Here is a 15,809-nt window from a genome sequence, read left to right on the forward strand (position 1 = left end):
GCACAAGATACTGCAGAATGTGTGAACTTGGTAATATTGCAGTACCAATGGACTTATACTGCTGGATTGGTTTTGCAAATTTGGTTATAATTATTATATATTTTTTTTTTTTTAAATTTTTTATTTTTTTTTACTTTTTTTTTATTTTTAAAAAACTTGGGAATAGTGGGGAAATAACTATGCCCTTAGAAGCACAGAGCACAGGACACAGCACCACTGGACTGAACAGGACACGGCACAGGACCCAGCAGCACTACGGAACTCAGCAGGACAGAGCACAGGACACAGCACCACTGGACTGATACTGCAGAATGTGTGAACTTGGTAATATTGCAGTACCAATGGACTTATAATGCTGGATTGGTTTTGCAAATTTAGTTATAATTATTATATATTTTTTTTTTTTTTAAATTTTTTATTTTTTTTTACTTTTTTTTTATTTTTTAAAAACTTGGGAATAATGGGGAAATAACTATGCCCTTAGAAGCACAGAGCACAGGACACAGCACCACTGGACTGAACAGGACACGGCACAGGACCCAGCAGCACTACGGAACTCAGCAGGACAGAGCACAGGACACAGCACCACTGGACTGATACTGCAGAATGTGTAAACTTTGTAATATTGCAGTACCACTGGACTTTTACTGCTGAATGTGTGAACTTGGTAATATTGCAGTACCAATGGGCTTATACTGCAGGATTGGTTGTGCAAATTTTGTGGTAATTAAAAAATATTAAAGTAGTTTTTGGTATTTTTTAAAAAAACTTTTTTTTATTTTTTTAAACACAGGGGAATATTGGGGAAATAACTATGCCCTTAGAAGCACAGAGCACAGGACACAGCACCACTGGACTGAACAGGACACAGCACAGGACCCAGCAGCACCACTGACCTCAGAAGGACAGAGCACAGCACACAGCACCACTGGACTGATACTGCAGAACACAGCACAGCACAGCACAGCACAGCACAGCACAGCACAGCACAGCACAGCACTAAACAGCACAGAACTAAACAGCACAGAACTAAACAGCACAGAACTAAACAGCACAGAACTAAACAGCACAGAACTAAACAGCACAGAGGACCACCTAACACACCCTCCCTCTACCCTGATCAATGCCCGAGTGAAGATGGCGGCGACTAGCGGGGAATTTATAGGATCCGAGTATCGCGAGATCCGACAACGGGATTATGAGTCAGAGCCTCAGTTTCACTTTTGAATTTGGCGCCAATACCCGGATCTGTCTCGGATCCGACTCGGATCCGCAACGTTCGGGTGGGCTCGGATTTCATAAATCCGAGTGCGCTCATCCCTAGTTATTACATGTAGGACACTACCTTAGACTAAAATATTTACTTTCATATAGAAATAATTCACAAAACTATAGTAAACAGCATTAAGGAATATCCTCCTGACAACAATAGTTCCCAAATGAAAAACATGCTGCACAGCATTTTATAATAGTGTTGTAGCATGTTATAAAGGACCCCACTGAGTAACACCCAAATGACGGGCAAATGTACAGATGGCCACTGCCTCATTTAGATATCTCCTACAGAGTGGTTTGTATTCCGAGCACACAATTTACTTTCTCTTGGTAGGGAGCTTAAATATAATTTGTTTTGGGCATTTGGAAAGAAAAGAAACAGGTTGTTCTTCAATCCCTTTGAAATCCTTGAAAATATGAGAATTATATGACTGATATGTGTCTGAAGATTTGGCAACAGTTACGCAATCTATATAGATCTAAAATATACATCACTTTAAAATAATTATTGTGTATATTAATGAGGCATTGCTGCATAGCGTGTTACAAGGGTCCACTATTTGTGGGTATCAGTATTGCTCCATTTTTATACCATATTTTTCCTACAGTTGAAGCATGCTTTATTGTAGCACTTGGCTCACTAATCATCACCAATTAAATATTATTTTTATTAATGTTTATTTATATTGTGCCAGCATATTCCGTAGTGCTAACAAACACAATAATAAAACGAGACTGGGTATTAACAGAAAGACAAAGAGAGCCCTGCTTGCATGCTTACAATCTATAAGACAATATGAGTTTGATACATGAGGTTAAGTCATACTTGTCAACTTTTAAAATCTCCTCAACGAGAGATCATGGAGGGGAGGTCATGTGACAAGTGCAGGAGGGGTCGCTTCGTCCCCTACTATGAAATACCGTAATTCATGGCACTGCGTAGCAGGAGCAGGGCTCGCTAGTGCGAATTGCGTCATAAAGCCACACCTCCACCAAGACTCGGGAGAATGCCTACTCTTCTGGTAGTCTAGGAGGACTCCACGAACTTCGGGAGCCTCCCAGGAATTCCGAGAGAGCAAGCAAGCATGGGTTAAGTGCCACATATTGCATAGTGATTTAGCCAGATTGCAAGGGTAAAAAGTGCTTTGAGGAGTGATCCAGTCACATAGCAATGTGGGTCCGGGGGTCTGAGCATAGATAGAGAACACATGTAACTTTTGTGTGAAACTGTGTAGAAGGATTGTAATCGCGTAGAATAGCCTAAGTGGGTTAGGAATGTAGTTTTGGAATTTGATAAGTTTGCCTGAAGAGTTGAGTTTCCATAGAACTTTGAAGGTTTGAGGCTAGAGGAAAGTCTTGTTGTGTGAGTGTGGGAAATCTACAGAGAGGGCACAGATCTAAAAAAGTCCTGTAACGGGGTGTGGGAGTAAGTGATGCGCTTGGGATGGGACTCGCAGATCTTATGCATAGCGGATACTGGCTGGCAGCTGTAAAGTTGAACTGTCTGCATTGCCAGGCCAGAGTGGGAGAATATACGCATATGTGATCCAGACTTGGGTTTCCAGTTGCACTTTCAATAAATATTGAAAATATAAAAAAAAAGAAAACATTTTTTGTTTTTAAATTCAGAAAAAATATTTAAATAATAAAACATTTTATTGTGCAGAACCTTTGAAATCTCCATCCTGAGAAGGTGATAGGGGGGGAGAGCAGCGGTACTTGTACCTCTGTTGTCATTGCTAAATTGGCTCCCCCTTTGCATGGGGAAGCCATCTCCAGAGACTACCTGGCAATAGTCTTCTCCGACACTGGGGCTTTGGCTTATAGGGAGAAGGCCTTAATCCATCAAAAAGGGCTTTTCTCCCTATCATATATAGGCTCCTTAATGCGGAAGATAATAGGAGTATGAGTTACAGTTTTTACAGTGTCTTGTGGGAGATATGTGAGTATTATGGAAACGTTCCATAGATGATTGTAACAAGATCTGAATACAGATTGGATGAGGGGAACAAAGGACAGCTGTGAGTGAAAGATAACACTTAGGCAGCGAACTTAAAGGGTAGGATTTATTGTCCTATTGTCAACAGAAAGAGAGAAGTCAGGTAGGCAGCTTCTGGGGGCGGGTGGGAATATTATTAGCTCGGTTTTTGAAAGATTGAGTTTGAGGTGGGGAGTAGACATCCAGGCTGAAATGGCAGAAAGACAGCCAGTAACACTGATCAACACAGATGGTGAGAGATCTGGAGAGGATAGATTTGGGTATCATCCCCAAAGAGATGATCATGAAGTCCAAAAGAGCTTATTAGTTTTCCAAGAACTAAGATAGAGAAGAGCAGAGGTCAATGTGTCAATGTACCAGTTTGCACTAGGGGCGGAACAGTGCATCGGGTCTCTTAGCAAAATTTGAGTAGGGGCCTGGTGATGCCAATCTAACCTTCCTTAAATAGGGTAGAAGTCTCTTCTGAGCATGCATTGGCAGAGTGAGGGCCTCATGGGGGAGCTGGGCCTCGAAGGTGGAGGTGAACTGAAATTGACGTGTCTCTCTCACCTCTGGATCTCATATTTGCCGCACTCCATGCACCTATATAATACCGCTCTTAATGCATTCTCTCCCCTTCTCTGCGCACCAATATCCTTAGTCACTAAACGTTACATACAGCACCGCTCTGCTCCACAAACGTTGGTACGTAGAGCCCATAGAATTTGGTAATAGAAAAGAACCTACGAGTCCAACCAGTCTGAGATTTTTGGGAGGAGGAAGTGATGTGGTTTTTTAGGGTTGGGTCTTAGCAATGAATTCTTGAATTCTTGTACTACATGAATCCCTACCACAACTGCTCACAGACTATGTCAAGGAACTATCACCCCCCTGTACAAAAATTTCTTCCTTATATTACTTTTCAATCATCCTCCCTCCTGTCATCTTGTTCTATAAATCCTGTTATTACTAGTAATAATACAGTCTTCCTGAGCTTTGTTTCTATCATATCCATTCTGAGCTGTAGATATTTAGCTCATTGAGTCTTTCCTGATACGTTTTATTATGCAGTCCATGCACCGTTTAGTAGCGTTTGTTATATTTTATTAATGTATTTTTGTAGATAGGGCCTTAAGAAATGTACATAGTACTCAAAGTGAGTGACCTACAAAGTGCCAATATAACCTCCTTCTTATTACTACTAATACCTTTCATTATACAACCACAAACTGTGATGACCTTTCACACTGCTTGATTCCTTTACATCGTCTTAGACTATAACTCCCAGGTCCCTTCTGTGTGGTGTGGTTGAGATCACATCACCATTCAGTCTGTATTCTGCTTTTGTTTTTTTTTGCATGCATTATTTAACATTTTTAAGCATTCAATTTAAAATTCCACAGAAGTCCACTCCTCTATTGTCTCTTAGACACTACTTGTTTATTTTATCTCTTCTGAGGTATCGACCCTGTTACATATCTTTGTGTCATCAATAACAAGACATACCTTCCCTCGTAGACCACAGATAATACCACTAATGAATGGATTAAACAAAGCAGGACCAGGACTGATCCCTGAAGCACTCCCCCATCATCTGAACTTAACTACGGACTACAACGTTTTCTTCTGACCTTTATCCAAACTTTTTCCATTCCATTATCTTTATTAAAATCATGGTTTCTCAGTTTCTGAATTAATTTATTGTGAGACCATGTATCAAATGCCTAAATCTAAATAAGCTTGTTCTATCACTTTATCTACCGAGCTGACAAGATCTCCCATTATGCTGCCTTGGATCTTATCATTTGTTGGACAATTCTTTTTTAAAGTGATTCAACCAATTGTCCTACTATTGACACTGTGACCTGAGTCATTAAGGAGAGCAAAGCATAAAAAAAGAGTAACTTTGCACCTGGGCAAAACCATGTAGCATTGGAGGGGGGGGGGGGCAAATTTAAAATGTGGGGACAGATTTATAGTTGGGATAGGGCATGTCCTGGATCAACTTTAAATTTTAGTGTAAAATAAAGCTATCAAGTATTTGTGTGCTAGATGAAAAAGCAGCCAGTAATTTCCTTACATGCAAAATAATAAAATAATTTCCACCCTATGCATTGTAACATGGTTGTCCAGGATCAAATTTACTTCTTTTTCTGCCTTGCTCTCCTTACTGACTCAGGCCCTGTGAGACTCAGAGGTGTACAGTTATAATATTCGTCTCTACTACCATTTTTCTATGTAGTGGAACAGCAGTTGCCAATCCCCAATTACTCTGAATTATACCCGACAGAAGTGATTGGTTAAAGTTTGGTTTGGTTAATGATGCTACAAGTACTACTCATGGTTCTTTTACTACTCTTGGATGTATACCATTTTGATACAAACCCCTTTGGATTTTCAACATTAAATACAGAGCAAAAATAGTTATTTAGTTAGTCCGCGATTTCTTTGTCACCCTCAACATATCCACCCACTTCATTTCCATCTTCGCATTCCTCCCTTTGTTTTCTTCCTCTATATTCCTTCTATCTATAGAACATTTGTCGCCCTTTTCACTGACTGCAAAGTTTTCTTCTGTTTACACTTTGGCACATTTTATGGAGCGTGTAAGGCCTCATGTAAAGTTGGACATATTTGTGCCTGAATAAGATGTAAGAAAAGACACATCAGGAAAAAGTTTATTTGCAGCTCAAGATGCGTCCTGCTTAAACACAGTTGCATTAAAAATCAAGTAGGAATCTTCTTTCCTGCAGTAGTACAAATGGAAATGTCAATTGAGTAATGTGAATAATTACAAGAGAGTCCCCTATAGACGAACGCTATTAAATAGTGACAGTGTTGCATTCGAGCTTGCACTTACCTGAAGGGGTTAAAAGGGATGTAGACCCGACCAGTGAGGTAAAGGGGAGGGTCTTGTGGCTTTGTATAGTATGCTGCACTTCCTGGTCTGAGTCACTCGGCTTACAAAATCCCGCTCACCCACGCCATGTTAGGTGTAATTTTTAGGAATGGTGTTTCGTTAACTTGGTCCTTAAGGGCTTATAGGTAGTTGGTGGGGGAGAAAGGCACTGCGATCAGCGGCTGATATATACGACTCTATCGTGAGTGGCCACAGGTATCTGTCCCCTTACAAGGCAATCGGTAACTCTTGTCCCTTCCGTGGGGAGGGGCCTCGCCCGGCTCAGTGAGGGAGGGGGAGTGAGTAGTGAGGTGAGTGCAGTTTACTCTGATGTCAGGTTAGGGTCGACCAAGCAGTGGGGTTATGAGAGAAGTGGGTGGACTTAAGGCTATATTGCCATGTCCACGCTTGGTTGGGTATCGCTGGAGCTGAACTGCAGTGCTCTTTCTCCACCACCAGGTTAATTAGGTTATAATAAATTACTTTAGTGCCACTTTACTCAAGTCTCTGTGTCTTTATTTTATACAAGTGGGTTATCTTATTCAAGGTATGGGAAAGTGATGAAGGGCATACACAGTGAAATATTTAATGGCCGCGACTTCATATAATACAGCCGTGATGAAATACTATCAACTGGAAGGGTCAATATACAATCAGCCTATCAGAAGCAGCTAGCTAGTGCTGCTGATCATCATCATTGTACATTATTGCTGTTCAACACGCCTCCTGACTGACGTATCTGCATCCATGTCTGCTTGAGTCATAATTATGCAAATCTGCATCTGTGTTCCACGTCTATTTGAGTTGTAACCACCACTTCGGCTCTCCAAGCATAAGGAATTGGAAGTGTAAGAAGCGCCAAAATCCGTATATGGGCCTGTGCTCACATTTTCTTTTTCTTTTTTGGAGAATCAAAATAGCTTTTCTCTTCCTTGTACTTTTACTAACAAATCTGGCACAATGATTTTTTAGTTTATTTCACTGTTCATGGATTTCACATATCAACTTCACTTGGTCAGAGATTTAGGGGTATATTTACTAAACTGCAGGTTTGGAAAAGTGGAGAAGTTGCCTCTAGCAACCAATCAGATTCTAGTTATCATTTATTTAGTACATTCTACAAAATGACAGCTAGAATCTGAGTGGTTGCTATAGGCAACATCTCCACTTTTTCAAACCCGCAGTTTAGTAAATATACCCCTTAGAAGTATATTTACAATTTTTGGGTGAATTTATGTGTGGTTTGGAAATTGACAGATTTACTAACTACACATAAAAAAAAATGTTTTAAAGCATAGTTTAAACCGCCATCCCGATTTGTTTACATTACAGGTTTACAAACTGTACGCTCTCTGACGCTGCAGTTTGCAAAACCTCACTTCAAACCACCAGAAAAAATGGAAGCTTTTTTAGACCTGGTTCTGATAGGCCCGTTAGCTGAAACCACATGTTGTTTGAGATATCGTGCTTGCCATAACAGAGGAAAAATAAATAAAACTTGTGCTACTCAGCATTGGACCGATCCTCTAGGGAGGGGTCTGAAAAAACTCTTGGGCATCCGCAACAATGCTGAATTGCACGGGTCCTGCCTTAGTGCTCCCGGGGCTGATGGTTTCCAGGCAACTACTGTACAAATGTAGTACACACACTTGTGGTACTACAAGTGCTAGCATGCACTGACAGCTCATGACTGTTCTTTCATGTGGACATCGACAGAACTAGCTTACAATCTAGCGATGGTACTATAAGCAATTTATTTCACGAAGGGGGTACTATGATGTATTTATTTTATGAATGGGACGCAGTGATTTATTTATTTCATGAAGAGAACATTATGATTTATTTATTTTTAATTCCAGAGGCAATATTATTACTTTATTTCATTAAGGTGTCACTTCTTAGACATGTTTTACTGGACATACACATGTAGAGCACGCTTCGAGCACTGCAAGTGTCCATAGGCACTGGCACCTACGTGCATACTGACGCTTGTAGTTCTATAAGTGCCAGCATGCAAACATCTTACACAATGTAGGGTAAAACTGGTGTTTACCATCTGGTTTCACCAGGCGGTTTGGCCTAAACTGCATGCAATTTAGTGGTTTTCAATCTGCTGATCATCACATCAGATGTGATTTGAGGCTGATAAATCCTGCAGCTTTGAGATGAAAATCGCACCCAATGTGTGTTCATTTGAAAATTGTCAAATAAACTTCCCGTTAGTATATTTACAACACTGCGGGTTTGAAAAAGTGGAGATGTTGCTATAGCAACCAATCAGATTCTAGTTATCATTTATTTAGTACATTCTACAAAAGGACAGCTAGAATCTGATTGGTTGCTATAGGCAACATCTCCACTTTTTCAAACCTGCAGTTTAGTAAATATACCCCTTAGTGTCTCCCCAAGATCTATATATAGTAGTCTAAGCCCAAATGTGATGTTTGTTTGTGCGCAATTCTAACTTATCTTACTTGGAGTAGTGGATTGGTAATGGAGAAAACAGGAAATTGTCTAGATTTTGGTGATTTGTTTGTATTGTGTAGTGCCCCTGGATTACGTCTTCTCATTTATGAAATATTCAAACACACCAAGAATAGTGCCACATATCAAGTTATTGTCTTATGGACAGATATGAAGTGCTTTATGAGTGCCTAAAATGAATAATTTCTCTTGCCATCTATTCACTTCATTACCCAAAGCCAGTGGCAATATTCAGACAAGTCATCCCTGACCAGGTGCTGCATTTAACCACCTCTCAGCTTGTCACTGAAGAACATTTCACGGTAGGACAAAATATATTCATTTTTGTTCACTTAACATTATCCAAGGTCAGTGTGATTTTGAAAGCCCTTTGTAATTAGCAATAGAATCAAAGTATAAATTGACAAATGTATACCAATCACAGCGGCTCTGCGTTCCCTACTGAATTTGCTTGCAGGATATACCAGACAATTTTGACAAACTATAACAAGAAAATAGAATTTGGAGTCTTCTCTTCACTGAATGTCAGAATGAGGGCACAAGAAACCCTAAGCGTGTAATATAAAAATCATGCTTTTATCTTCAAAGCCTGTCAGATACATAGACTACTGTTACATTTTGTTTTACTTTGCATCAGTGAAGAAAAAGGTAAAAGTGTGATTGTTCAGAACAGAAAATATATTTTATAGTTTGTAGTTCCTGTGCAACAAAGTGCAGTATTGAGAGAGCGACTGTTTATATATATTGTTGTGTCATGTTTATGTACATTGTTGTGTCATGTTTAGGTACATTGTTGTGTCATGTTTATGTATATTGTTGTGTAATGTCTATATATATATATCTATATATCATACTTTCCCACTCTCCCAGAATTCCGGAAAGGTCTCCCAGGCTCTAGGGAGAATAGGCCATTCTCCCGCTTCCTAGTGAAATGGGCAGGATAGGAGCCTCTGAAATGGGATTCGTGATGAATCGCACCATTGAATCGCGTCATTGCATCAAGGGGGCAGGGTCAATATGATGCAATTTGCTGTGCCCCACCCCATTTCATCCTCACACTTCAACTACCCTCTGGGATCTCCCGGAAGGAAAGAATAAAATGTTGGTAAGTATGGTAAGTAGAAGATATACATAGTTTAATGTTTATGTATACTGTTATGTAATCTATATTATTGTGTCATGTTTATGTATATTTTTGTGTCAAATTTATGTATATTGTTGTATCATGTTTATGTATATTTTTGTGTCATGTTTATGTATATTGTTGTGTCATATTTATGTATATTGTTGTGTCAAGTTTATGTATATTGTTGTGTCATGTTTATGTGTATGTATATTGTTGTACCATGTTTATGTATATTGTTGTACCATGTTTATGTATATTGTTGTGTCATGCTTATGTATATTGTTGTGCCAAGTTTATGTATATTGTTGTGTCATATTTATGTATATTGTTGTGTCATGTTTATGTTTATTGTAGTGCCATGTTTATGTATATTGCTGTGTCATGTTTATGTTTATGTACATTGTTGTGTCATGTTTATGTATATTGTATATTGTTATGTACACTTTTGGAAACTCGCACACTCCTGTACAACAAATGGGGAGGGAGTGGAAGACCACCAAACTGCGGCACATGGTGCTCATTTTTTCCCTGGAGCAAAATCAGACTCATCACAGTCAGTACACAGGTAAATAGCGATACCATAATCTCTGCTGTTGCGCTATGGATAGACGCCAAGAGCCTGGTGTTATTTACATAACAAACATATTGAACAATACAGGTCTGATTCATTAAGGAAAGTAAGGCTAAAAAACGTTTTCTCCTGGACAAACCGTGTTACAATGCAAGGGGTGCATATTAGTTTATTATTTTGCAGATAAGAAAAATACTGGCCGTTTTCTAATCTAGCACACAAATACTTGATAGCTTTATTTTTACACTGAAATTTAAAGTTGATCTAGGACATACCCTACACCAACTAAAAATCTGTCCTCACATTTTAAATTTAGCTCCCACTCCAATGCAACATGGTTTTGCCAAGGTGCAAAGACACTCTTTTTTTATTTACTTTTCTTAGTGAACCAGGCCCTACATGTATAAATCAGTGCAGTCCAAGCTTAACACAAGCACAGGGTTATTGAATTTTAAAGTGGAATATTTATTAGTTTATATGTTGTGAGGACCACACGTCCTAGTGGATTCTTTAAAATCACCTAGGCAGATTGTTGAAACTAAAATTTAGTTTATTCCGTAGATGCAGACATGTGGATATACAATCACCAGACAGAGGTGATTGTTTGCAGTTACAGTGTACACATGTGATGGAAACGTAGTTCCTAGTCACCAATCCACAAACACACTACAGTATTCCTAAACAAAAGTTATATCTACTTCAGTATTCCCATGGTGGTGGATTAGGGGTGGCAGCCAAATTGTGATAGGTGGGAAAATGATAAGACTTAACCCTGTGTGTCCTCCTCCTATGTGGTTGGGGACCGTTGGCTCCCTGTGACGAAGGTGCCTGGGAGTCTAATCTAGGATACAAGTCTACAATGACCTTATTGGCTAAATATGAAAAGTTTAATGGTATTATATTTGCATACGCTAATTGCTTAACCCAGATCTTTTGTTCTCTCTTATCCCTGATTAAACACACTACCTGGCGACATTTAAGAATATCGTGTCTAACTTATACAACAATTAACATAAATACGCACAACATACAATAACATATGTTAACCAAACGCATAGGAGCAACACATAGCAATAAAGTGTAAGGCAACGAGACGATGACAGTTTGGTGTGGGATCACAAGTGTCTCTATGCTTGAATCCATGAGTCCAAATATCACACTGCATGGTTTCACATATGTAAATGAAAAATTTGGAGTCCTGCAGACTGGGATTCTCTAAAGAAGATGATACTGTAGTTCTAAAAATCTGTGTTCAGGAGGCACGAGGCACAGTTTAGCCAGGAGGCAGGAGGCACTGAATGACCCACAGGAGGATTAGGCTAAAGAAGGGCCAGGCAAGCCAGGGGTCATAAGCCGGAAGAGCCACAAAATACTAGGGAGTAAGCAGGAGCAAAGTCAAACGAAGCCAGGATCTGGGTCACAAGATAAGGTGCAAAACGAAGGAACAATGAAGCGGTCAAATACCACAGAGAAGGTCAGGATCCAGACAGGAGTTTCACAGAGACAAAGACAAATGAACTGGAGCTAGCCTGTTGGAAAAGGCAGTCTTAAGAAGCCAGAAACAGATGATCATGATCCTGATCTGATGATGAGGGCTTAACCCCTTGCAGGCAGGGAGAAACTGTCCAGGTATTAGAGCAGCACATCTGGTAGCACAGAGGTACTGCAGGCCAAATTCAGACTGAAGACAAAGTCCTAACAGCAGGAATAGGAGCGAAAATATTGAATCTGTTTTGTCACTATTCCATTACCATGTTGAGTTTCATTATACATATACACTTGTCTGTTTTTTTAAAACTACCCAATTAACAGCCCCCATCTACATGTGTCACATGACTCATTTTAAAGCGTTCCATAAAGAAATACATAACACGCCTAGATCATACTTGCCAACATTTTGGATTTCCTCTCCGGGGTTCGAGGGGTGTGGCTGTGCGAATTGTGGCATTTCAGGAGTATGCAATGCGCTGTGAATTTGTCAGTAAGTCCCACCCCCACCCACTTCACATAGGGAAGTGGGCAGAATGCGGGGGTGTGCCCTTCTCTCCCGGGAGACTGAAATTCGTGAATCTCCCAGAATGTCCAGTAGGCAACTATGGCCTAGATATGAGGATCACATGTGCATCATGTTTAACCTTTTGCTACGCTTGTTCCTAAGGGAGGTTTAGAATGTTCTTGAAACTGCAAAAAAGGAGTTTAAGCGTTACAGAGTTCTATCATTACGTTTTAAAATAGTAGAATTGGAGAGAACACTTGAAAACAACAGTCTCCTCCAGCTGCTCTGGGGCTATGAGGCAAACATGACGCCGACACGTTGAGTGATAAATCAATATTTAAAGTTTTGTCATCATTAACTCCCCAAAACTCAATTAGTATGACAGTCTAACAAAGTGCTCCCGCAGCATATGTGCAGCAGCCCAAGGACATGGCGTTTAGGTTTTATTCTTGTCTTAAGAAAGTCAGAGAAAAAGCAAGGAGTAATTTTCATTCATCAATGTCATTTGTTTCAAGTACAAACCACAGAGTGTTCAATCTACTGTACTTATTTGCCGTCCGACTACATTGATTTTTGCCACACAAGCTCCTAGTATTACTTTTCATTTCATGTAGCTAAAACCTGTAACAATCTTGTTCAGAAACACTTATAATTTCACATACAACCACTATAAACTTCAGACCAAGACTCAATAGCACCAATACAAATGTCCATTAAGCCTAAATGGCCCAATTTACTATAGGGAGAAAAGCCCTATAAATATAATAAAAACACCCCTTTTCGTCGGGCATTGGGCTTCACCATATCTATCAAAGGCTACTGCCGTGGAAGAAACCAACGCCAACAGTAACCAACGCCGGCGAATAGATTCATCAGGTTTCTAATAGCTTGAACTTCTCCATGCAAAGCACTGCAGACAGACTCCTCTTATCGCTGCCAGCTAGAATCAACGGGGAGATGAGCAAAGTAAGCAAATTGCGCTGACACAAGGATTTCTATTGTACATACTAAGTAGAGACCCAAATGTCTCTATTTTCGGAATTTGGCCTTAATTGCTCCCGATCCTGCACCCAACCACACCCTACAGCAGAATAAATTGAATGATGCCGCCCCTGAATTGCAGATACATTGTGGAACAGAATTGCACTGAATGGCAAAGCACAAGTGTAACCCAAAGGGGGGTATTCAATTGTTCGGCATTACTGCAGAAATACTTGCGCTCTAAAACTATTACCGTTAATACGGTAATTACTCGCTGAATTTCCCTGAGCTGCGAGCTGAAATTCAGCGAGTAAATTACCATATGAACGGTTTTTAAGCGCAATTTTACCGTATTAACGGTAATAGTTTTAGAGCGCGAGTTTTTCGGCCGTCAAGCCGAACAATTGAATACCCCCCAAAGATTGTTTTGCCGAAACTTTGCACCTCTGCCAAACGGTCAGTTTGACCGCGAAACTCGATTTGCATGAATTTTGCCACTACTTGCATTATAGAAGTGAACACAGCCCCTATGCGCTACCGGTGTCCAAAATATACTCACAGGATATATATTAATGACAACTGAGTGTAATCACAGCAAGCAGAAATAATCAGGGGGTACACCACAGTAACCGACAACAAAACCCTTTCACAATGGCCATAGAGGTGTACAGCAATGGCAATATCAAAATATATACAAAACTTTATGGATATCTCATTTACTTCACTAAATCAAGTAAATAGGACATAAATTCTGAGAATTATGTTAAAAACAGTCAAAATTTCAAAAATCGATAATCCTAATTCAAACGTATCATATTTTAGTCTACAGTTTTTCAAAATACATCATTATTTAACAGGAGCAAACATGCCTATGGAAAAAGAAAAAATCATAAATTATACAATAAAAATAAATAATATATTAAACCCATAATAGTAGTAACAAAGAGATAACCCCAACATCAGCTCGCAAATCTCACCCCTTTTGTCAGTAACCATGTATAATTATTCATGCATTTGCCACGACTTGTTGTTAATGCTAATTAACCAAGTATTTTGAAAAATTTCAGAATATTTGTATTATGATATTTAATAATTCTGATTAGGGATATGTGATTTAATGATGTTTTTCAGGAATGCAACAGATTGTCTACTTGCAATGACATTGATTAACAATCAGACTGTCGCTGGACTTTGTTTTAAATAATTTATTGTATTGATTACCATGTATGTCCTATTTAGCTGATTAATTAAATTTTATCATAATTAAACGTTTGGTGTATTTTCTATTGGCATGGTTGTGCTTGTCTATGTGTACAGTAAATGTGGGGAGGGTACTGCACAATACAGAAGTAGCAAGTGTCTACAGACGTTCGTTTAACTAAGTATCATAGCAAAACAATTATGCAGTCCATTGCTACACTGAATCTGCCCCTACAGCTCTTGATTTTCACAGCAGTCCAGATTTCTTTTCATTGGCCACATGTATTCACCGGTGAAGAACCAGCTTCATTTGTTTAGCCCTCCACTAAATCAGGCCTCAATACACTCCCACGACTATACAAACGTAATACAAAAGTAATAATAACTGGTAGACTTAACACAGGACATACCATGCCCCTGCAACAAATATAGTGGAACACCTACATAAAAAACATGCATATATTATATGACAGCAAAAACAGTCCATCTAGAGTAGTTGTGCGTGTGTGTTTGTTTTTTGCTTGCTTGTTTGTTTTGCTTCATTAAACTGTTTTATATCTACGTCATAACAATATCAATATGTTTTCTTCATTCACGCTTGAATACCTACCAAGTAAAACAAAATTCTAGCCTACGTTATGGTGGGCTACAGAGATTACATAGCTGGTTTGGCAGGACACGCGCAAAGTACAATTTGAACAAAAGTAGCAAAATTTGTTATACAATGAAAAAAATAAACCAAACACAACCAACTCCAAAGACAACATTGACATTATAAAGTAAGTTTTTAAATAAAAAATATATAAAATATGTGCCTTGATCTGTTGTATCTGTTACATCTTAAATGTGTATTGGGACATGGTCGCACAAATACTACTGGTTACAGCCGTATATGTATCCTGTACACTTTAGACTTAAGAGAACATGAGAAAGTTACCTTTTCTTGATACTGTCGACGTGAAGAATCTAAGGACTGGATTAAGGCTGTAGCGTGGCCAACAAACATGGCGTAGCACGTGGCGCCAACAATCATACTCAACATAGTTATCCATAGGTCGGACATGCTAACAGGAGCCCGGGCCCCATAACCAATGCACAGCATGTGGCTCATGGCTTTGAAGAGGGCATACGAATACTGTTTTCCCCAGGAATCATTCTGGAAAAAAAAAATAGTCATCTTAATTAAAAACATTAGGCATTTATATTAATAATATATACATCAGTGAATGAATTTTAGACAGAGCGTTGGAACAAAACGCTTGAGCAAACCTTTTCATGCATGTGAAATGTATGTATTCC

General features: G+C 39.2%; 1 protein-coding gene across 1 annotated transcript in view; it reads right to left on the reverse strand.

Moving 5' to 3' along the window:
• Window positions 1–15,809, reverse strand: part of HCN1 (hyperpolarization activated cyclic nucleotide gated potassium channel 1) — a 363,129-nt gene that overhangs the window by 80,531 nt on the left and 266,789 nt on the right. Inside the window, exon 4 of the mRNA XM_075183866.1 lies at window positions 15,448–15,666. Within this exon, the coding sequence (XP_075039967.1) occupies window positions 15,448–15,666 (219 nt within the window). The remainder of the gene's footprint in view (window positions 1–15,447; window positions 15,667–15,809) is intronic.

Source organism: Mixophyes fleayi, chromosome 1, assembly GCF_038048845.1.
Source record: "Mixophyes fleayi isolate aMixFle1 chromosome 1, aMixFle1.hap1, whole genome shotgun sequence".
Taxonomy (NCBI): domain Eukaryota; kingdom Metazoa; phylum Chordata; class Amphibia; order Anura; family Limnodynastidae; genus Mixophyes; species Mixophyes fleayi.